The sequence below is a fragment of the Oncorhynchus masou genome, unplaced genomic scaffold, assembly GCF_036934945.1.
Source record: "Oncorhynchus masou masou isolate Uvic2021 unplaced genomic scaffold, UVic_Omas_1.1 unplaced_scaffold_952, whole genome shotgun sequence".
Taxonomy (NCBI): domain Eukaryota; kingdom Metazoa; phylum Chordata; class Actinopteri; order Salmoniformes; family Salmonidae; genus Oncorhynchus; species Oncorhynchus masou.
The window spans coordinates 82,201-97,647 of NW_027016018.1; the positions used below are offsets into that span (position 1 = coordinate 82,201).

Genomic DNA, 15,447 nt, shown 5'->3' on the forward strand with positions numbered 1-15,447 from the left:
ATGAGGATAGTACTGTTTAATATTAGGTGTCTATGAGGATAGTACTGTTTAATATTAGGTGTCTCTGAGGATAGTACTGTTTAATATTAGGTGTCTCTGAGGATAGTACTGTTGAATATCTAGCTATGTCTATGAGGATAGTAGTGTTGAATATCTAGCTATGTCTATGAGGATAGTACTGTTTAATATCTAGCTATGTCTATGAGGATAGTATTGTTCAATATCTAGCTATGTCTATGAGGATAGTACTGTTTAATATTAGGTGTCTATGAGGATAGTACTGTTTAATATCTAGCTATGTCTATGAGGATAGTACTGTTTAATATTAGGTGTCTCTGAGGATAGTACTGTTTAATATTAGGTGTCTATGAGGATAGTACTGTTTAATATTAGGTGTCTATGAGGATAGTACTGTTTAATATTAGGTGTCTATGAGGATAGTACTGTTTAATATTAGGTGTCTATGAGGATAGTACTGTTTAATATTAGGTGTCTATGAGGATAGTACTGTTTAATATTAGGTGTCTATGAGGATAGTACTGTTTAATATTAGGTGTCTATGAGGATAGTGCTGTTTAATATTAGGTGTCTATGAGGATAGTACTGTTTAATATTAGGTGTCTATGAGGATAGTACTGTTTAATATTAGGTGTCTATGAGGATAGTACTGTTTAATATTAGGTGTCTATGAGGATAGTGCTGTTTAATATTAGGTGTCTGAGGATAGTACTGTTTAATATTAGGTGTCTATGAGGATAGTACTGTTTAATATCTAGCTATGTCTATGAGGATAGTACTGTTTAATATCTAGCTATGTCTATGAGGATAGTACTGTTTAATATCTAGCTATGTCTATGAGGATAGTACTGTTTAATATCTAGCTATGTCTATGAGGATAGTACTGTTTAATATCTAGCTATGTCTATGAGGATAGTACTGTTTAATATTAGGTGTCTATGAGGATAGTACTGTTTAATATTAGGTGTCTATGAGGATAGTACTGTTTAATATTAGGTGTCTATGAGGATAGTACTGTTTAATATTAGGTGTCTATGAGGAAAGCTCTGTTTAATACGCCTGTTGTATTCGGCACATGACAAACAACCATTTCCCGTAATCTTCCATGGAACGATGTTCTAGGAAAGAGATATGCTGCTGAGGTACAGGCGGCAGGGCAGCCTGGGGAGGAAGAAGGCCATCAGGCCGTCTAAACCGCTGGTAGAGACCTTCTTTGGTTACGATGAAGAGGCCTCTATAGACTCAGACGGTTCCTCCATCTCCGTCCACACAGACAGGACACCGTGCACACCAGACGATGACCTGGAGGAGGTAAGACATGGAGACTCACAGTTTTGCTTGTCGTGTTTAAGGGGAGTCTGACAGAGAGAAAGAGTGTGATCAAGAGAGAGGGAGAGAGGAAAGGGAGAACGATCAAGACTGAGAGAAAGAGTGTGATCAAGAGAGAGGGAGAGAGGAAAGAGAGAACGATCAAGACTGAGAGAAAGAGTGTGATCAAGAGAGAGGGAGAGAGGAAAGAGAGAACGATCAAGACTGAGAGAAAGAGTGTGATCAAGAGAGAGGGAGAGAGGAAAGGGAGAACGATCAAGACTGAGAGAAAGAGTGTGATCAAGAGAGAGGGAGAGAGGAAAGAGAGAACGATCAAGACTGAGAGAAAGAGTGTGATCAAGAGAGAGGGAGAGAGGAAAGAGAGAACGATCAAGACAGAGAAAGAGTGTGATCAAGAGAGAGGGAGAGAGGAAAGAGAGAACGATCAAGACAGAGAGAAAGAGTGTGATCAAGAGAGAGGGAGAGAGGGAAGAGAGAACGATCAAGACTGAGAGAAAGAGAGAGGAGGGGGAGAGACAAATAGATATACAGTGTATGTATGTTTTGTCGTCTGATTGCTCCCTGATGAAAGCTTGACGTTTTGACATTTGGTTTGTATCAGAACTATGTATGAATGTGGAAGTGTGTTTCCATTCTTGATATGCAGCAGTCAATTTCAGAAGTGTAAATATGCAACGCAACGTTTACCGAGAAGCAGACATATTGCCTGTTTCTTATGTCATATGTTGTTTCTGATATTGTGTTATAATGACCATGGGGAGGGACAGCGACCTCTGACCTCCCTCACTGTTGTTTCTGATATTGTGTTATAATGACCATGGGAAGGGACAGCGACCTCTGACCTCCCTCACTGTTGTTTCTGATATTGTGTTATAATGACCATGGGGAGGGACAGCGATCTCTGACCTCCCTCACTGTTGTTTCTGATATTGTGTTATAATGACCATGGGGAGGGACAGCGATCTCTGACCTCCCTCACTGTTGTTTCTGTCTGTCTGTACATCTGCCTCTCTGTCTTCCCGTCTGTCTGCCTATCTGTCTGTCTGCCTATCTGTCTGTCTGCCCGTATGTCTACCTGTCTGTCTGCCCATCTGCCTACCTGTCTGCCTGTTTATCTGTCGTTCTGTCTGTCTGTCTGTCTGTCTGTCTGCCTGTCTGTCTACCTGTCTTTCTGTCTACCTGTCTTTCTGTCTGCCTGTCTGTCCACCTGTCTATCTACCTGTCTTTCTGTCTACCTGTCTACCTGTCTTTCTGTCTACCTGTCTTTCTGTCTTTCTGTCTGCATGTCTGCCTGTAGGGTATGATCAGGGAGGAGACAGAGATAAGGTTTCATCAGTTGACCATGGAGTACCAGGCTCTTCAGAGAGCCTATGCACTTCTACAGGAGCAGGTGGGGGGCACGTTTGATGCAGAGAAGGAAGTCAAGGTAAGAGGTGCTCTATTATGATGCCATTATCAAAACATGTATTTCATTCACTGGGCAGTAATGTATTTCAGGCCACTAGTCCACTAGAAGTATTGGGCTATAGTCGTATTCACTTGTCCTTCATAAGTTGGACTCCTCCAAGGCCTGATTCAGCCCAGACATTCACATAAATCATGCATTGATGTCCGTGAGAGAAAATTAGATTTAAGCACGCAAGTCTCAAACCAAAATGCTTCCCTAGAGACAGAACCAGGTAGAGACTGACCAGGTAGAGCCAGAATGCTGCCATAGAGACTGAACCAGGTAGAGACTGAATGCTGCCATAGAGACTGAACCAGGTAGGGACTGAATGCTGTCATAGAGACATAACCAGGTAGAGACATAATGCTGACATACAGACTGAAGCAGGTAAAAACTGAACCAGGTAGAGTCTGAACCAGGTAGAGACTGAACCAGGTAGAGACTGAACCAGGTAGAGACTGAACAAGGTAGAGACTGAACCAGACAGAGACTGAACCAGTTAGAGACTGAACCAGGTAGAGACTGAACCAGGCAGAGACTGAACCAGGTAGAGACGGAACCAGGTAGAGACTGAACCAGGTAGATCCAGAATGCTGCCATAGAGTCTGAACCAGGTAGAGACTGAACCAGACAGAGACTGAACCAGGTAGAGACTGAACCAGGTAGAGACTGAACCAGGTAGAGTCTGAACCAGGTAGAGACTGAACCAGGTAGAGACTGAACCAGGTAGAGACTGAACCAGTTAGAGAAACATATTCTACTAGCATTTATTATCTTTGTATATAACCAGTGAATGTTTTTCTCTTCACTCCACAGACAAGAGAACAGTTGCAAGCAGAGCTTATTCTCTACCAAACGAGAATACAGGACCTGGAGTGTGTTCTGTCCCAGCAAGGACAGGTGACTGGATTACACACGCACACACACACACGCACGCACGCACACACCCACGCACACACACACAGAGTTCTTTGCCACTGATTTCCTGTGTGTTTGTAGGATATGAAGTGGATCGAGGAGAAACAAGCCCTGTATCAAAGAAATCAAGAACTTATAGGGAAGGTATAAAACTATTATCCGTGATATTTAGCTGAAGTGATATGTCACATGTAATCCAGGTGTGATTGGAAACATGTGATTGCATTTCCCCGGTGTATTTCTGTCTCTTAACAGATCAAGCACATGGAAACAGAGGAGTCCCGTTTAAAAAACGAATTTCAGGACGCCAGAGACCAAAATGAACTCCTGGAGTTCCGGATCCTTGAACTTGAAGTAAGAGCAAGGCCATTTGACCCCTCATAACAACTGCTTTCTCGGGCGCCGCCCCCTAGCTTCATCCTCTTTCTCGGGCGCCGCCCCCTAGCTTCATCCTCTTTCTCGGGCACCGCCCCCTAGCCCCATCCTCTTTCTCGTACGCCGCCCCCTAGCCCCATCCCCTTTCTCGGGCGCCGCCCCTAGCCCCATCCTCTTTCTCGGGTGCCACCCCCTAGCTCCATCCTCTCCAATCTCTATCAGTTGTCACTGGACCTTGTAAACGATTGGACAGAAAAATGTTTAATCTTAATGATATTCACATTTTTGGAAATGTATTGTCAGTTTTAACTGTACTCGTACATACTTTAGCTAATGAAAGAGTTGCAGGCTAGTTCTACATGCCCCTGGTCTCCAAGATGGGCCATCTAGTAATAATGTCATCTATCACCATCCAGGAGAGGGAGAGGAGATCTCCAGGAATCAACTTCCACGACATCCACTTCTGTGAAGGCATCAGTCCACTGCAGGTGTACTGTGAGGCCGAGGGAGTCACAGTGAGTCTATAATAATTATATCATATATATATATGCAAGGGGGTAGAGGCTAGGAGAGTGTCTAGGGGCCTCAAATGATTTAGACCTGGGACACCAGGTGGGGTGATATTAATGATCAGGGCCTGATTTAGACCTGGGACACCAGGTGGGGTGATATTAATGATCAGGGCCTGATTTAGACCTGGGACACCAGGTGGGGTGATATTAATGATCAGAGACTGATTTATACCTGGGACACCAGGTGGGGTGACATAAATGATCAGGGCCTGATTTAGACCTGGGACACCAGGTGGGGTGATATTAATGATCAGAGACTGATTTATACCTGGGACACCAGGTGGGGTGACATAAATGATCAGGGCCTGATTTAGACCTGGGACACCAGGCGGGGTGATATTAATGATCAGGGCCTGATTTAGACCTGGGACACCAGGCGGGGTGATATTAATGATCAGGGCCTGATTTAGACCTGGGACACCAGGTGGGGTGATATTAATGATCAGGGCCTGATTTAGACCTGGGACACCAGGTGGGGTGATATTAATGATCAGAGACTGATTTATACCTGGGACACCAGGTGGGGTGACATAAATGATCAGGGCCTGATTTAGACCTGGGACACCAGGTGGGGTGATATTAATGATCAGAGACTGATTTATACCTGGGACACCAGGTGGGGTGACATTAATGATCAGGGCCTGATTTAGACCTGGGACACCAGGTGGGTGATATTAATGATCAGAGACTGATTTATACCTGGGACACCAGGTGGGGTGACATAAATGATCAGGGCCTGATTTAGACCCTGGGACACCAGGTGGGGTGATATTAATGATCAGAGACTGATTTATACCTGGGACACCAGGTGGGGTGACATAAATGATCAGGGCCTGATTTAGACCCTGGGACACCAGGTGGGTGATATTAATGATCAGGTAGAACAGACAACCAGTAGTTGTCTTCGTAGGGTCAGAGTTGAATACCCTTGGTCTAGGGGGAGTGTTAAGGAGTTGATTTGAAGTTTAACCTGATGTTCTTGTCTCTTCTCCCTGGCAGGACATCATCATCACAGAGCTAATGAAAAAGCTAGATATACTGGGGGATAATGCCGTAAGTGTATGTTCATTTCCTATCTACATGTATGTTCATGTATGTCTGCCTGCAGTGGGATCCGCTCCAACCGCACTGGACTCGTTGCTCTGTCTATCTGTCTCCTCTGTGTTGATGGATCTGCTGTCTGCTTGATGCTGAGTGTCTGAGTGTTGATGGATCTGCTGTCTGCTTGATGCTGAGTGTCTGAGTGTTGATGGATCTACTGTCTGCTTGATGCTGAGTGTCTGAGTGTTGATGGATCTGCTGTCTGCTTGATGCTGAGTGTCTCGGTGTTGATGGATCTGCTGTCTGCTTGATGCTGACTGTTGATGGATCTGCTGTCTGCCTGATGCTGAGTGTCTGAGTGTTGATGGATCTGCTGTATGCTTGATGCTGAGTGTCTCGGTGTTGATGGATCTGCTGTATGCTTGATGCTGAGTGTCTCAGTGTTGATGGATCTGCTGTATGCTTGATGCTGAGTGTCTCAGTGTTGATGGATCTGCTGTCTGCTTGATGCTGAGTGTCTCAGTGTTGATGGATCTGCTGTCTGCTTGATGCTGAGTGTCTCAGTGTTGATGGATCTGCTGTCTGCTTGATGCTGACTGTTGATGGATCTGCTGTCTGCCTGATGCTGAGTGTCTGAGTGTTGATGGATCTGCTGTATGCTTGATGCTGAGTGTCTCGGTGTTGATGGATCTGCTGTATGCTTGATGCTGAGTGTCTCAGTGTTGATGGATCTGCTGTATGCTTGATGCTGAGTGTCTCAGTGTTGATGGATCTGCTGTCTGCTTGATGCTGAGTGTCTCAGTGTTGATGGATCTGCTGTCTGCTTGATGCTGAGTGTCTCAGTGTTGATGGATCTGCTGTCTGCTTGATGCTGAGTGTCTCAGTGTTGATGGATCTGCTGTCTGCTTGATGCTGAGTGTCTCAGTGTTGATGGATCTGCTGTCTGCTTGATACTGAGTGTCTCAGTGTTGATGGATCTGCTGTCTGCTTGATACTGAGTGTCTGACTGTTGATGGATCTGCTGTCTGCTTGACGCTGAGTGTCTGAGTGTTGATGGATCTGCTGTCTGCTTGATGCTGAGTGTCTCAGTGTTGATGGATCTGCTGTCTGCTTGACGCTGAGTGTCTCAGTGTTGATGGATCTGCTGTCTGCTTGATGCTGAGTGTCTGAGTGTTGATGGATCTGCTGTCTGCTTGATACTGAGTGTCTCGGTGTTGATGGATCTGCTGTCTGCTTGATGCTGAGTGTCTCAGTGTTGATGGATCTGCTGTCTGCTTGATGCTGAGTGTCTCAGTGTTGATGGATCTGCTGTCTGCTTGACGCTGAGTGTCTGAGTGTTGTGTTCTCCTTATGTGCCATGTACCACCCAGAACCTATCCAACGAGGAGCAGGTGGTGGCCATTCACGCCAGGACCGTCTTAACGCTAGCAGAGAGGGTATTTATATTCTCAGCAACTTACATTTCAAAAGGCTGTTTAAATCTTTGTTTGTTTGAATGCCAGCCTTGTCTTTGAATCCCTGTCGTACAGTAGGCTTTGCATCATTTGAGTTAATGAGATAAAGTAATGTTTTATTCCCAGCTGAATATCCCCGTTTATTATCTTCTCCTTTCAGTGGCTTGAGAATATAGAGGTCACCAAAACAGCTTTAGCACAGAAAAGGATGGACATTGAAAGTGAGAAGGTAAATGGCTGATCTATATTTTATTTTTTAACCCTTCTTATTTAGCATGTTGCTCAAGTTGTTTAATATGTTGCTGATGCATGGAGGTACGTGTTATGTGCTTAAAGTGCATTGGAAACTGGCAATATATTGTAGCCCGACCTACAGTATTTAACAGACATCTTATATGAATGAATTAACAAATGAATGAATGAAGGAAGGAAGGAAATAATGAATTATCAAATGAATGAATGAATAAAAAAAATAATTAATTAAAGAAATGAATTAATGAATGAATAAACAAACAAACAAATGAATGAATGAATTAACAAATGAATGAATGAAGGAAGGAAATAATGAATTATCAAATGAATAAATGAATAAAAAAAATAATGAATTAAAGAAATGAATTAATGAATGAATAAACAAACAAACAAATGAATGAATGAATGAATAATGATTTTGTATGAATCTTCAGTTGGATTTGGCTGGATGATCAGGTTGTGTTGTGTGTTATTTGCAGCATGTGTTCAGTAAACAGAAAGGCTATCTGGATGAGGAGTTGGACTACAGGAAACAGTCCATGGCTCAGGCTCACAAGGTGAGACATTTCAAATGGACCCAAATGTTCCAGGGGGAAAAAAACTTGCCTTTGTAAAACTAACAATCGCGCTCTGGATAAGAGCATCCGTGCTTCTACACCTGCATTGCTTGCTGTTTGGGGTTTAAGGCTGGGTTTCTGGACAGCACTTTGTGACATCAGCTGATGTAAGAAGGGCTTTATAAATACATTTGATTGATATCTGCTAAATGACTAAGGTGAAAATATACAATGAGTGCAGAAAACATTAAGAACAAACTTTCCAAATATTGAGTTGTACCCCCTTTTTGTCCTCATGACAGACTTGGTTCATCGGGGCAAGGTGTCCGAAGCCTTCCCCAGGGATGCTGGCCCAGTGCTTCCCATAGTTGTCAAGTTGGCTAGATGTCCTTTGGGTCGGTGGACCTTTCTTGATACACATGAAAAACCCAGCAGCATTGTAGTTCTTGACTCAAACCGGTGCGCCTGGCACCTACTACCATACCCCGTTCAGAGGCACTTAAATCTTTTGTCTTGCTTAAATCAATTGAGACACGGATTGTGTATGGCACACATACATAATCCATGTCTCAATTGTCTCAAGGCTTAAATCCTTGTATAACCTGTCTCCTCCCCTTCGTCTACACTGATTTCAAGTGGACAAGTGACATCAATAAGGGATCATAGCTTTCACCTGGATTCACCTGGTCAGTCTGTGTCATGGAAGGAGCAGGTGTTCTTAATGTTTTATATACTATATATATAGATATATAGTTTTTATGGAAAACATTGAGCCAGTGGATCACATTGTCCACCCACTGTCTAGCTGCAGCTGTGCCCTCTTGTGGTCGTTAGGTGTAACACCAACGACCTTGACACTCTTCTTCTTTCTCTCCCCTCCCTCCCTCCCTCCCTCCCTCCCTCCCTCCCTCCCTCCCTCCCTCCCTCCCTCCCTCCCTCCCTCCCTCCCTCCCTCCCTCCCTCCCTCCTTCCTTCCTTCCCTCCCTCTCTCCCTCCCTCCTTCCTTCCCTCCCTCCCTCCCTCCCTCTCTCCCTCCCTCTCTCCCCTCCCTCCCTCTCTCCCCTCCCCCCACCCTCCAGAGGATCTTGGAGCTAGAGGCAATGCTGTTTGATACCCTGCAACAGGATGCGGGGGCCAAGATATCAGAGATGCTGTCGGACGACGAGAGGGAGACACTGCGTCGGGCGGTGGAGCAGTGGAAGAGAGGGGTCATGATGGAGCTAAGAGAGAGGGACTCACAGATCCTCAGGGAGAGAATGGACATGCTACAGCACTCACAGCAGGTGAGAGGATGAAGCTGGTAGAGGATGGAGCTGGTAATGGTAGAGGATGGAGCTGGTAGAGGATGGAGCTGGTAGAGGATGGAGCTGGTAGAGGATGGAGCTGGTAGAGGATGGAGCTGGTACTGGTAGAGGATGGAGCTGGTACTGCTAGAGGATGGAGCTGGTAGAAGATGGAGCTGGTAGAGGATGGAGCTGGTAATGGTAGACGATGGAGCTGGTAGAGGATGGAACTGGTACTGGTAGAGGATGGAGCTGGTACTGCTAGAGGATGGAGCTGGTAGAGGATGGAGCTGGTAGAGGATGGAGCTGGTAGAGGATGGAGCTGGTAGAGGATGGAGCTGGTAGAGGATGGAGCTGGTAGAGGATGGAGCTGGTAGAGGATGGAACTGGTACTGGTAGAGGATGGAGCTGGTACTGCTAGAGGATGGAGCTGGTAGAGGATGGAGCTGGTAGAGGATGGAGCTGGTACTGGTAGAGGATGGAGCTGGTACTGCTAGAGGATGGAGCTGGTAGAAGATGGAGCTGGTAGAGGATGGAGCTGGTAATGGTAGACGATGGAGCTGGTAGAGGATGGAACTGGTACTGGTAGAGGATGGAGCTGGTACTGCTAGAGGATGGAGCTGGTAGAGGATGGAGCTGGTAGAGGATGGAGCTGGTAGAGGATGGAGCTGGTAGAGGATGGAGCTGGTAGAGGATGGAGCTGGTAGAGGATGGAACTGGTACTGGTAGAGGATGGAGCTGGTACTGCTAGAGGATGGAGCTGGTAGAGGATGGAGCTGGTAGAGGATGGAGCTGGTAGAGGATGGAGCTGGTAGAGGATGGAGCTGGTACTGGTAGAGGATGGAGCTGGTACTGCTAGAGGATGGAGCTGGTAGAGGATTGAGCTGGTAGAGGATGGAGCTGGTAGAGGATGGAGCTGGTACTGGTAGAGGATGGAGCTGGTACTGGTAGAGGATGGAGCTGGTAGAAGATGGAGCTGGTAGAGGATGGAGCTGGTAGAGGATGGAGCTGGTAGAGAATGGAGCTGGTAGAGGATGGAGCTGGTACTGATAGAGGATGGAGCTGGTAGAGGATGGAGCTGGTAGAGGATGGAGCTGGTAGAGGATGGAGCTGGTAGAGGATGGAGCTGGTACTGATAGAGGATGGAGCTGGTAGAGGATGGAGCTGGTAGAGGATGGAGCTGGTAGAGGATGGAGCTGGTAGAGGATGGAGCTGGTACTGATAGAGGATGGAGCTGGTAGAGGATGGAGCTGGTAGAGGATGGAGCTGGTAGAGGATGGAGCTGGTACAACTCACAGCAGGTGAGAGAAGAGACAGCTATCACTGTATTTACAGCCAGTAAAACAATGGACCATTACTGCTGAGTCTATTTAATACCAGGCAGAACAGGGACAATATTGTTACTCTGCCTATGTACAGTATAACACATACTGCAAGTAATGAGACTATGTCTATCTACAGTATAACACCTACCTGTCTAAAGGAGGTGAGAGAAAGGACCATTACTCGTGGGTCTTATTCCCCAGGAGATTCTCCTTCCTCAGCTACCCTACAGTCCATTCCCCAGGGAGATTCTCCTTCCTCAGCTACCCTACAGTCCATTCCCCAGGGAGATTCTCCTTCCTCAGCTACCCTACAGTCCATTCCCCAGGGAGATTCTCCTTCCTCAGCTACCCTACAGTCCATTCCCCAGGGAGATTCTCCTTCCTCAGCTACCCTACAGTCCATTCCCCGGGAGATTCTCCTTCCTCAGCTACCCTACAGTCCATTCCCCAGGGAGATTCTCCTTCCTCAGCTACCCTACAGTCCATTCCCCAGGGAGATTCTCCTTCCTCTGCTACCCTACAGTCCATTCCCCAGGGAGATTCTCCTTCCTCAGCTACCCTACAGTCCATTCCCCAGGGAGATTCTCCTTCCTCAGCTACCCTACAGTCCATTCCCCAGGGAGATTCTCCTTCCTCAGCTACCCTACAGTCCATTCCCCAGGGAGATTCTCCTTCCTCAGCTACCCTACAGTACATTCCCCAGGGAGATTCTCCTTCCTCAGCTACCCTACAGTACATTCCCCAGGGAGATTCTCCTTCCTCTGCTACCCTACAGTCCATTCCCCAGGGAGATTCTCATCCTCAGCTACCCTACAGTCCATTCCCCAGGGAGATTCTCCTTCCTCAGCTACCCTACAGTCCATTCCCCAGGGAGATTCTCCTTCCTCAGCTACCCTACAGTCCATTCCCCAGAGAGATTCTCCTTCCTCAGCTACCCTACAGTCCATTCCCCAGGGAGATTCTCCTTCCTCAGCTACCCTACAGTCCATTCCCCAGAGAGATTCTCCTTCCTCAGCTACCCTACAGTCCATTCCCCAGGGAGATTCTCCTTCCTCAGCTACCCTACAGTCCATTCCCCAGGGAGATTCTCCTTCCTCAGCTACCCTACAGTCCATTCCCCAGAGAGATTCTCCTTCCTCAGCTACCCTACAGTCCATTCCCCAGGGAGATTCTCCTTCCTCAGCTACCCTACAGTCCATTCCCCAGGTAGATTCTCATCCTCAGCTACCCTACAGTCCATTCCCCAGGGAGATTCTCCTTCCTCAGCTACCCTACAGTCCATTCCCCAGGGAGATTCTCCTTCCTCAGCTACCCTACAGTCCATTCCCCAGGGAGATTCTCCTTCCTCAGCTACCCTACAGTCCATTCCCCAGGGAGATTCTCCTTCCTCAGCTACCCTACAGTCCATTCCCCAGGGAAATTCTCCTTCCTCAGCTACAGTATAGCAATGTTAAACATTTCTCTAATCTGATTTGACTTGTTCTCCACCTTATTGTTCGTCCTGTTTTTCATGTCCAGAGAATCAAAGAGCTGGAGGAATGGATAGCAGCTCAGAAAAGACAGATAAAGGAACTCGAAGAAAAGGTACATCCGGGTCAAATGGTCCCTTTTGAAGCCAGTGACACTGTGTTGTATTGTTCAATTTATTTAGATGGAATCTGACTTGGAGTATAAATGCTACAAATTGCTGTTTTTTTTCCTCTGTCTGGCAAAAAAAAATGACTCATTTCTCTCCATTCTCTTCTTTTCAATTCGTTCAGTTTTTATTTTTATTTTTGTTTTTTTCTTTAGCCTTCATTCTTTGGTCATAGTTCTCCAGGGAAACGAGAGCAAGTATGTCTTCTTCTTTTTAAGTCTGTTTTATTTGAGCTATTCAAATAATGAATGAGGCTATATACTGTGCATGATATCATATTTTCCTTTCAGTTCACAGGTTTCCAGATTGTCTTGTACATTGTGTTCAAGAGGACAAGATTTGGAATCCAAGATGGCTCCCAGAGTCCTGAAAGTATTTTCGAAGACTTCTTCACACGAGAAACCAGTCAACTATGCTGCAACACTGACTTTAGATAGAATTCTATCACCATGTTTTTTTTTTGTTTTTTTTTTAAAGGACAAAAAAAACAATGTTTTTTTTTATTTTTTATTTTTTTTACTTCAGTAACCTTTTTAAACCTGACTGCTGTCCCTCGTTAGTGATGATGATGATGATGATGATGATGATGATGATGATGATGATGATGATGACGTCTCGATGGAAGAGTTCCTCTCTGTGGATGAAGACTTCAGTGGAATTGAAGAACTCTTAATAAATGGCGATGTTCTGTGTCTTCTTTTCCCTGCTGAGCAGGTGGTGCTCTGGTCGCTTCCCTTTGGAAGCATAACGAAGAAGAAGAAGAGTTTGATTGATTGATTGAAAAACGAACTGTAGTGAAGTCAGGCGGTACTCCTGCTCGAGGCTTGACCCTGGATCTTTACTGTTCAACCCAACACTTTAGCCAAGAGATCCAAAACCTCTTGACGAGGTCACCAGGTGTTGGGTTACGTTAAACGACGGTGAAGTGAGACATTTTTACCTTAGCTCTGAGCATTCACACACACTTCACTGAAGCTGAGCGTTTCCTAAAATGGACACCATACCACTGTTTACACTATCTGACCACGCTGTTATTACACTCCCAGGGAGCTCGTCACAGTGATGCTGCCCATACTAAAACTGGCTTTGTGGCCAGTGTGCCCTCTATCTATCTCTATGGCCTCAGCCCTTCCCCTGTCTAGTCCAGACATGCAGTTGGACTCATTAACTCCTCAAATCTCAGTGTTTGAAATGAAACCCGAAGCCAAACTGTGGTATTATTAGACACCATGTATTTTTATATGTATGAAAAAAGGCATAGATTTTATAATACATTTCTCAAAAGAGGAATAAATAAAATGCTAAATTAGATATTATTTTTTGTTGATGAAGAATGAAGGAGCTTTCAATGATTTTAGAATTTTCAATTTGATCAGATTTATGTAAATCTGATCTTCCCCCTTGGTGCTTGGGAGAGAGTGTGTTTGTTTTAGATAGGGGACCTTGGTTAGTTCTGTTATGTCCTGATGGAGAGGGTGTGTTTGTTTTAGATAGGGGACCTTGGTTAGTTCTGTTATGTCCTGATGGAGACAAATACCTCCCATTGAATCTTCATGACTCTATGTTAAAGCAGATTGTGAATGAAAGATGTATTTTATGCATTATGTTGCCATTAAATGGGATCAAGCCCCATTTTTATGGACTACTGCACCTTCATAAGCAAACACACACACACACACACACACACACACACGCACAGACACACACACACACGCACAGACCCACACACACACACACACACACACACACACACACACACACACACACACACGCACAGACACACACACAAACGCACAGACCCACACACACACACACACACACACACACACACACACACACACACACACACACACACACACACACACACACACACACACACACACACACACACACACACAGGAACACAAAGCACGCACGCACACACACACACACACACAGATACAGACACACACACACACACACACACACCCACAGGAACACAATGCACGCATGCACGCACACACACATACACACACACACGCACAGACACACACACACACACCCACAGGAACACAAAGCACGCACACACACACACAGACACAGACACACACACACACACAGGAACACAACGCACGCACACACACACACACTCACACACAGAAGACTTGAAATGATAAACACAGGACGTCACCAGCCATATCTGAATACGAGGATAGATGACATTTCTTCTGAAACCAAATAAGGAAGTCTCCACCCCAAGCAGAGGCCCAGGTAAGAATCATATTATATGAATGCTTTATGACACATCTAGAAATGTATTATTATTATCAACCAATGTTGAATATTGTTTTATCTTTTGATATATATATATATTTTTTATATATATGCAAGTGTTATTGGTTGGTTGATTAAAGTTGAATATGTAAAGTGAATCGAGGCTCAGTTGTCTGTGCAGAATTCCAACAGCAGAGGGCGCTACACTACAGAAAATGTTTGCCATAGACATGGCTGTTTCAATGCGTTTGTATCTGTTCCCAATAGGAATAGACTATGTGGCCTTCAGCGCTCTACTCTGGATCGTTCCAATCTGTTTTGCTAAGGGTGAGCTAAATGTACGCTGACCCTTCAAATACCTGAAATAATTGATATTTAATCACAAAAGCGTAAAAAGATTCTACATGCCACTCTTGGATATGATTATTAGAAGGATGTAAAGTTAAATCCAAAACCATACACAAAAGGGGATTCATTTTAGATCGTTCCACAGTTGGAGAAAAGCAGAAGCTTCAAGCTGGAATCCTTTAATGGTGAAACTGCGATATGACGTCATTGCAACGCGCGTCAGAACAGCATGTTGCACCATGCTCCTCACGTCCGCTTCATCAACAAAACAAAAACCATAACGACAGCGGTGGGGCGGACAGTGGAGCTGTTTCTCCTAGTGTAGATTCCATATTTAACAGTGGAGCTGTTTCCCCTAGTGTAGATTTAATGTTTAAGTGGTGCTGTTTCCCCTAGTGTAGATTCCATGTTTAAGTGGTGCTGTTTCCCCTAGTGTAGATTCCATGTTTAAGTGGTGCTGTTTCCCCAAGTGTAGATTCCTTATTTAACAGTGGAGCTGTTTCCCCTAGTGTAGATTTAATGTTTAAGTGGTGCTGTTTCCCCTAGTGTAGATTCCATGTTTAAGTGGTGCTGTTTCCCTAGTGTAGTTTCCATGTTTAAGTGGTGCTGTTTCCCCTAGTGTAGATTCCATGTTTAAGT

General features: G+C 45.2%; 1 protein-coding gene across 1 annotated transcript in view; it reads left to right on the forward strand.

Annotated features, from left to right (window-relative positions):
* Nucleotides 1–13,839, forward strand: part of LOC135538401 (janus kinase and microtubule-interacting protein 3-like) — a 91,355-nt gene extending 77,516 nt beyond the window's left edge. Inside the window, exons 10-23 of the mRNA XM_064964301.1 lie at nt 1,141–1,329; nt 2,645–2,773; nt 3,611–3,694; nt 3,794–3,856; nt 3,968–4,066; nt 4,504–4,602; nt 5,659–5,712; nt 7,071–7,136; nt 7,315–7,383; nt 7,886–7,963; nt 9,043–9,246; nt 12,090–12,155; nt 12,332–12,404; nt 12,498–13,839. Coding sequence (XP_064820373.1) covers nt 1,141–1,329; nt 2,645–2,773; nt 3,611–3,694; nt 3,794–3,856; nt 3,968–4,066; nt 4,504–4,602; nt 5,659–5,712; nt 7,071–7,136; nt 7,315–7,383; nt 7,886–7,963; nt 9,043–9,246; nt 12,090–12,155; nt 12,332–12,382 — 1,251 coding nt within the window. The 3' untranslated portion in view covers nt 12,383–12,404; nt 12,498–13,839. The remainder of the gene's footprint in view (nt 1–1,140; nt 1,330–2,644; nt 2,774–3,610; nt 3,695–3,793; nt 3,857–3,967; nt 4,067–4,503; nt 4,603–5,658; nt 5,713–7,070; nt 7,137–7,314; nt 7,384–7,885; nt 7,964–9,042; nt 9,247–12,089; nt 12,156–12,331; nt 12,405–12,497) is intronic.
* The last annotated feature ends 1,608 nt before the right edge of the window (nt 13,840–15,447 follow it).